We start from the raw sequence: 8,147 nt of genomic DNA on the forward strand, positions 1-8,147 counted from the left end.
CTACTTTCCAACGGATTAGACTAGTAGTGTCCAAAATCCGACAACAACGACCACCTTCTTCCTAAACCCCCCCCCCCCCAAAAGTCACGAGAAGTAGTACAACATCCAAAGACAAAAATCAAATGTTGTCGCATAATAGATCTTGTGTCAAACCCTATAGAAAGGCGGGAGTTTTAGCATTTTGCCTTTATTTTTAAAAAAATTTAGCAATATGTCTTTGTATTGAAACTATTTTAGATATATGCATCTATTTTGAAACTTGATTTTAATAAAATCGAGTTTCGATTGGTTTAAAACTAAGTTATGCCCAATCAAACTAAAGAAAAAAATTAAAAAATTGCATGGAACTCAAGTTTATTATTATATCTACGTTTTGATTGTCTTATAGTGGCGTTTTAAATGGAACAAAGAGCTTTATGAACTCGAGTTTCATGCAAATTTTTTTTTTCTTTTTTTTTTTTTTTTTTTAAGTTTGATCGCCCAAACCTATAACTACGTTTTTATTGTCCTATAGTGGCATTTCAAATGGAACTCGAGTTCCACATAGATTTTTTGTAGTTTAATTAAAAATTGCCACATTTTTTTTTTAATTTTTTTATTTAATTAAAATTAATTTAGATGCTAATGAGGCATTTTTTAATGTCAAAATAGATTTTTTTAAATTATTATTTTAATGTGTCGTCAACCACGTCAGCTTTTTCTGTTAGTTGGGTGATAATAAGGACTTAAATGTCACGCATTAATTGGTTTAGAGACTAAAAGTGGTCAAATGAAAATATAGGGAAAAAAAAAAACCAAAATATAAGGACTAAAAGTGCATTTACGCCTTCTTTATATTGGCCCTGTTAGTCTTTTATACAAAAATTAATAATCAGTAAATTGAAAATTATTTTCTAATTTTTTATTAAAATAACAATTAGCCTACTACAGAATATGAACCCTATGTTTACGGTTGAACTTTACATTATAAATACTTCACTTGTCTTGACACTACCACCAAACTCTTATCTAATTTACCGTCCCTCCCATGGAGTTCTCGAGAAGACACGTCAGAGCTCAAGTAAACCACCTTTCCCTTTTCTCCATTTTCTCCCCCCAAACAAACAAAATCATTATGGTTTTCTAATTAAAATAATACAGTCTCTAGTAATGAGTTTTGATTCCTCTTTCTTGATTTTGTACACAATTCTATGTAACAAAGGGAGAGGTTGTTCACTTGTTCTAGTCATGTGCTCATAGATTTTGGTTTTTGTAATGTAATTTTGTTTTGCCCCACGGTTTATTGATGCATTTTAAGTAAAAAGATGACATTCCTTGTTTTCCTTCACAATGAGACCTACACCAACTTGTCTATTCTTATCAAACAATCTATGATATTGGTTTAGGACAGTTTCACAATGTGAACCAGTTTGTATCATAATTTTCCTCTTACTTTCCGATAATTAGAACTTAGTTTGGTTATCATTTTCATTTTACAGGTGATAAAGACAGTTTCAGTGCTTGTGGTTGTGGCCTTGTTGAGTCTAAGAGGAGCTGAAAGCAGAAGAGCCAGGATTCAGCAGGGTGGGTCTTTGGAGTACAAAGCTATTAGCTGCAGATCTCACAGTGCATCCCTGACGGATTTTGGTGGTGTTGCTGATGGCAAAACATCAAACACAAAGGCATTTCAGGCTGCAATCGATAAACTAAGCCAATATGCATCAGATGGCGGCGCTCAGCTATACATTCCTGCAGGAAAATGGTTGACCGGCAGCTTCAGCCTCACCAGCCACTTCACTCTCTATCTACATAAGGATGCTGTTCTCCTTGCTTCCCAGGTCTTATTTCTCGGACTACCTCCTTTTTTTTTCTTTTTTTTGGATTAAAAGGAAATATTTTTCAACTAGGCCAAAATGGCTAAATTTTAGAGGCAATAAGCCTACAAGTTCTCCCTAGTAGCATCAGAATATACAAAAGCTGGGGACTTTATGCTCTGTATGTTTGTACCTGTGTCTGTGTGTCAATTAGATGGGTCGGGTTGGGATAAATTTTTTTTTTTTTTTTTTTTTTTTTGATAGGAGGGATAAATATTTTTAACTTAGTAGGTTGGGCTGAAAAAACTTTTCAATCCGACCCTCATGCACAACTGTTAAATTTTTTTTTTTGGAGAAAATTAGTTCCTATTTCATTTAACCAAAAAAAATGTACAGGAAATATTCAATATTCAGTAAAACACTACCAGAAACATATTCAGACTGAAAAGCTTCTTCTACTGTTGAGAAAACTAGCATGCAACCTGTGCTTAAGTTATTAAACGAATAAATGCATATGACATAATTTGTCCAGAACATTTGGAGTACTAAAATAGTTTTTCTTTATAATTTTTATGATATTGATTATGTCAAATTTGTCAAATTTCTCGTTACATTATTATTACATATATAATTTTAAAAATCACTATTAAATACTATATATAATATCAATTCACAATTATTGTCTTTAAAATTCTACTAAATACAACACAAAATAAAATAATAAATTGCTGAAATAGTATCTCCTAAATTGAATAGGGATATGTGTATAAGATAGTTCAACTTAATTACAGTCTGTTACATTCAATATCTTCGCATATAAAATATCTTAATAGAAAATTGTATAAAAAATATACTCGTTAATTCAGAGAAAAAATAACATTAAAATCTAAACAATTTATTTCTATGAAAAGCTAACAAAAGCAAAATCTAATTTTAAAATTACTGAACATCAAACTGCCTAATTTCAATTAGCCAAGAGAACTAAATTAATTAGCACCGTATAGTTAGCACTATGTGACTGAAACATTACGAAATTATTCCATGGTCTATACCTTTCTCCCTCGTATAGGATCCACACTTGTTTTCAATAATTTCACATGAACTTCAAATAGCCTAACTTTTATAGAATTTCAAATAGCCTTACTTAAAGTCAAAATTAAATAATCCCACTTCCTGCCTATTCTGCTACACGACATGATGCTTTTGTAAAAGGTCTTGCAAAACTAGCGGCTCCTTGACTTGAACTTCAAAACCGGACTGTCCTTACCAATAGTGTCAAATGAGGAATCCAAGGGAATGATATATATATATATATATATATATATATATGAATTTTACTAAAGTGTGTCCTTAGAGTACACATTAATTTCTATTTTTGGAAAAAAAATTTGAGAATTAAAAAAGTAATGACAGCTTTTTCAATTCTTGAGAAAATATTTCCAAAAACAAAAAGTTTAGGGCACACATTAATTGGATCCTCTATATATATATATATATATATATATAAAACAGTATCTCAACTTATGAGGTTTGCACTATAATATTGTTTCAATCATAGTAAATCATATTAACAGCCAGTGAAATATTTTGTTTATACATTTATTGTTAAGCGCGTGCTTGCTTTTGGGCATGACATTTTGGACCTGTTTGATATATGTGTTTAAATAACAGTTTTCAGTTTTTTTGAAAATATGTGTAGGTAAGTGTGTGAAAATACATGTAATATTATTTAAAAACTGAAAACATGTGTTTAAAATGGTGTACCGAACAGGGCCTTAATCTCATATGTACTTTATTAGTTCTTCTTTGGGCATAACAAAATCTTATAAGATTTTCACAATAATTAAGGTTTTAACTCATCACAAGACAAAAATATATGAAATAAAAAATAAAGAAATTGTCAGAATCCATCACAATTCAAAACAAAAAATTTTATGGAAATGTTTTGAGATTTTGGTGTATTCCTAGTCTTTCTCCTGCTTTATCTTACCGATTTCACTGAATCAAATGGGCTAGGATATGAACGAGTTTCCTGCGCTCAAACCATTGCCATCATACGGTCGAGGAAGGGATGCGGCAGCCGGCAGGTACACCAGTCTCATTTTTGGAACAAACCTCACTGACGTTGTTGTCACAGGTAACTTGAAAACGAGTTTAGGTTTGGATTTTGGAGCTTTCATTGACACTTAGCACTAATAAATTAAATAAATTCACAAATTAATGTGTTAAGCTTACAGTTTAATTATATATATATATATATATATATGTATTGAAATCAGGTGACAATGGCACAATTGATGGTCAGGGAGCATTCTGGTGGCAAAACTTCCACAGGGGAAAGCTAAAATACACTCGTCCTTACCTGATAGAACTCATGTTCTCAGACCAAGTTCAGATTTCAAATCTAACGCTCCTAAACTCTCCTTCATGGAATGTTCATCCAGTTTACAGTAGGTAATTCCACTCACTAATTCTACACTGCTACATGTTTTGTTATATTAATTAAGGGCCAAGGTATGATTTTTCCCCCCGAATTATATCTCAAATTTTAATTGAAAACGTCCTATCAAGTGCACAATGTTCCCATTTTTATGGAGTTTGAGAGAGCCTCACCCCCCAATTTTTATATCTCAAATTTTAATTTCAACATTGAAATTATCGATTCTTCTGATTTCCTTCTTGATTTTTTTTTCTTAGAACATGGTACTTGAAATAACAAGCACAATAGGGGCAACATATATATATATATATAGATATATAAGTATTTAAATAAATAAAAATTTATTTTACAATATTTTTTAAATATTAAATTTACTTGTCTCAATATATTTTGATTTTGTGAGACCAACTGAACATGTCACATCAATATTATATAAACACACCTTATCATAACAATAATTTTGTATAATGATGATACGCTAAAGTCTGGATTAAACAAAATTAATCTATATTTAAGGACCAAATTGGACTCATACTCCTAATTTAGGAACAAAATTCATATTTTGACCATAATAATTTTAGTTTTATTCTTCTTCAAATATTTTTTTTTCTTCAAAAAACAAACTAGTCTGATTTTTATTTTTATTTTTCCTTTTAAATTCATTTTAAGACCCTAACAATGTTTCAATTATACAGCAATATACTTGTGCAAGGGATCACGATCATCGCTCCAGTTAAATCTCCAAACACTGATGGTATCAATCCAGGTTCGTCTTATAAACATCAAAAAGTTAAGTGCTTTGATCTTTGACAATTGATTATAAATGTTTCTTGCCATATTCAATTAATAGTCAATAAAATTCATTTAGGGGTTTGGCTTTGATCTAGTGGTTTTAGAGCACCTAAGAGGAAACTATATTGACACATCTTAAAATGAAATACAGGTCAGTTTTTGGTCCAGTCTTGCACTAAAAGAGAAGCCTCGTCCTTCAGCATTAGCATTGGGGGTGTAACCCCCCAGCTGCTATTTTAGCAACCCAACCGCTCAAATTGAGCTTTATCCAGGTGTGGGTTGCTAAAAAATTTAGCAATCATGAACGGTAAATTTGTATTTATACAACTTACTGTTTATGAGGTAGTAAAGAAAAAATATATATATTTTAATCTCTCACACACTCTCTCTCTCTCTCTCTTCCTCTCACACGGTCTCTCTTCCTTATGTGTCTCATTCCATATATTTTATTTAATGAAACATATGGAAAAAAGGATCTTTGTTCTGCGCAATTAGCGGTCATGCATTGCAGAGACGTGAATAAGTGATAACGGTCTCCTCTAAAGTGGGCTGCGCTCTGATTTCTGATTCTGAGTAGTAGCCCAAGACCCAAACACAAATAACATCAAGTTTGGGCCATGAAACCTATCCCTCCCACCATTGATATTCAAAGCTGACATCTTCCAATAGATGAAAAGTTGCCACAGAATTTCTCATTACCCAATTCTATCTTTCAAGGGCCTCATAGGGTGCTGATCCTACATAACCTCATTGGATTTTTTCAGGTAGAAAATCTTGCTGCCTCTCACAATTCCTTTGAGTCTAGCAACAGGTCAGAAAAATGATATATTTTGGTATTGATTGATATTGGTGTACCATATCGATATCAACATATTTCATGTGTCTAGATCTCTCATAGGAAGTCTATTCAATCGGTCTTACTTCATCATTGGACTCCTAGCCTAGAAAGAAACATATATTTTTCTTTTGATAATTAGTACTTTTTATATTATTTTAATAAGTTGTATGAAAAAATAGAATTTCGGATGTTGGGTGAATTGTAAGATAAGATAATAGAATAAATAAATTAAGTTTTGAGTATGTAAAATAAATGTTTTTTTTACTTCATCTAATTCTAATTTCTTTCTTCCTCTGTTTTTTGCCTAAGCACAGATTCTTGCACAAACGTTAGAATAGAAGACTGTTACATAGTCTCTGGGGATGACTGTATAGCCGTTAAGAGCGGCTGGGATGAGTATGGCATAGCATTTGGGTGGCCAACCAAACAACTAATAATCAGACGGCTCACATGCATTTCCCCATACAGCGCCGCGATCGCATTGGGAAGCGAGATGTCAGGCGGGATACAGGATGTGAGGGCCGAAGACATTGTGGCCATCCAAACCGAATCAGCAGTGCGGATCAAAACAGCCATAGGAAGAGGAGCATACGTGAAAGACATATACGTGAAGAGAATGAGCTTGCACACAATGAAATGGGTGTTTTTGATGTCAGGCAATTATAAGGCACACCCTGATAATAAATATGACCCCAATGCGCTGCCAGTGATACAAGGGATTAACTATAGGGATGTGGTGGCAGAGAATGTAACAGTGGCAGGTAGATTGGAAGGGATTTCTGGTGATCCCTTTACTGGCATTTGTATGTCGAATGTGACCATTGGGATGGCTTCTAAGGCGAAGAAGATGTCGTGGAGGTGCAGCGATGTTGCCGGGATTACGAGTGGCGTGACTCCCCCGCCGTGTGATTTATTAGCTGATCAAGGGCCGAAGAAGGTCACCACATGTGATTTTCCAGAGGACACTCTACCGATAGATATGGTAGAGTTTAAGCAGTGCTCTTATAGAATGAGTTATGTGTGAACTTTGTTTAATGTGTACTAAAAATATTAGCTTTTTTTTCGTTTTTTGTTTTGAGGAAATACTAAAAATATTAGTTGTTATAACAAGGAGTGGAGTCAGAAATTTTACTTGTGGATCAAAGTATAATATACATATATATATATATATATAACATCAATCAAGGAGAACTATATATTTAGCAAATAATAAAAAAAAACACATGAAAACATAATATAATCTTAATTTTTTAATATAAGAGTGAGTCTATCTTACCTGTTCCTCCAACAAAAAAAAAAAAAAAAAAAAACAACCTAAGTCACAACTCACACATATAATCTATATTAAATTTAACATATATATATATATAAAAATTAGTTTTCAAAAGTCCCTGTCACCCTTTCAATGTTGACATATTCCACAAGATATTTCTTACATTGCGTTTTTACCTAAGCACGACAGGTTCTGATCTTTCTCCGGCACAAAATACAATTAATCAATGGTTGTTATCGTATATGCTGGGAGTATATAATATGATCGAATAATCAATTATGTTTGTAGACAGACGATTTTTTTTTTCCCCATAAATTATGAGTAAGATGAGAAGGGGATGTCTGCTGTTGACTTTGGTTTCTCTCAAATTTGAGGTTTCCAATAAGTTCTAACATGCTTCAAAGGCAATAGAATGAGCTTATATAGTAAGTCTAAGTTTTAACCATGGCACAACGCTTAAATACTCGACCTCTAAATTCTCCCTGGGACGAGAAATTATTAGGTCCTTCCGGGAGGACAAATGAGGTGGTCCTCCATCAAATAACAACCAATAAATACATGCCATCTGTTAAAAAAAAAAATGACGTAACGTGTTTAGTCAGTAAACCAAACCGGAGGAACCAAACCATCTAACCCAAATACATTTTTAGTTCTAACCTCTAAACTAATCCCTTTCGGAAACCCAAAACTCAAATCCATCAGTTCCTATTTTATTAGCTTTTTCTCTCTCTAAGATTGAAAATCCAGAGAGGTCTTTCTCTCTCAAAACTCTAGATTAGCTTTCTTCTACCTCTCCACATCTGCCATTCTGTCTCAAATGCTACACGAGATGATGTTAGGGACTCAAAGGAGCAACACTCCGATGAAAACAAAGACAGTGATGAAGATTTGTCAAAGATGATGCAGATCAATTTTTTCTCTTTCATCAATTTTTTTTTTTTAAAGAATTATTTAATGGCTAACTTTGTTTTGAATTTATTTTTAAATTAATAGTATTGAAGAAATGGTTAC

At 32.7% G+C, this 8,147-nt stretch overlaps 1 protein-coding gene across 1 annotated transcript; it reads left to right on the top strand.

Moving 5' to 3' along the window:
- The first annotated feature begins 974 nt into the window (after positions 1-974).
- LOC115986987 (probable polygalacturonase) lies at positions 975-6,994 on the top strand. Its single transcript, XM_031110425.1, has 6 exons — positions 975-1,060; positions 1,479-1,817; positions 3,810-3,930; positions 4,073-4,247; positions 4,929-4,999; positions 6,178-6,994. The coding sequence occupies exons 1-6, from the start codon at positions 1,028-1,030 to the stop codon at positions 6,885-6,887; spliced, it is 1,449 nt and encodes a 482-aa protein (XP_030966285.1). The 5' UTR covers positions 975-1,027; the 3' UTR covers positions 6,888-6,994.
- The last annotated feature ends 1,153 nt before the right edge of the window (positions 6,995-8,147 follow it).

The sequence above is a fragment of the Quercus lobata genome, chromosome 4, assembly GCF_001633185.2.
Source record: "Quercus lobata isolate SW786 chromosome 4, ValleyOak3.0 Primary Assembly, whole genome shotgun sequence".
Taxonomy (NCBI): domain Eukaryota; kingdom Viridiplantae; phylum Streptophyta; class Magnoliopsida; order Fagales; family Fagaceae; genus Quercus; species Quercus lobata.

Bases quoted from the DNA above. Each gene is read 5' to 3' on its own strand.
- LOC115986987 (XM_031110425.1), top strand. From the start codon at position 1,028: ATGGAGTTCTCGAGAAGACACGTCAGAGCTCAA. The intron at 1,061-1,478 runs GTAAACCACCTT...TTCATTTTACAG, and splicing joins GAAGACACGTCAGAGCTCAA to GTGATAAAGACAGTTTCAGT. The intron at 1,818-3,809 runs GTCTTATTTCTC...CAAATGGGCTAG, and splicing joins CTGTTCTCCTTGCTTCCCAG to GATATGAACGAGTTTCCTGC.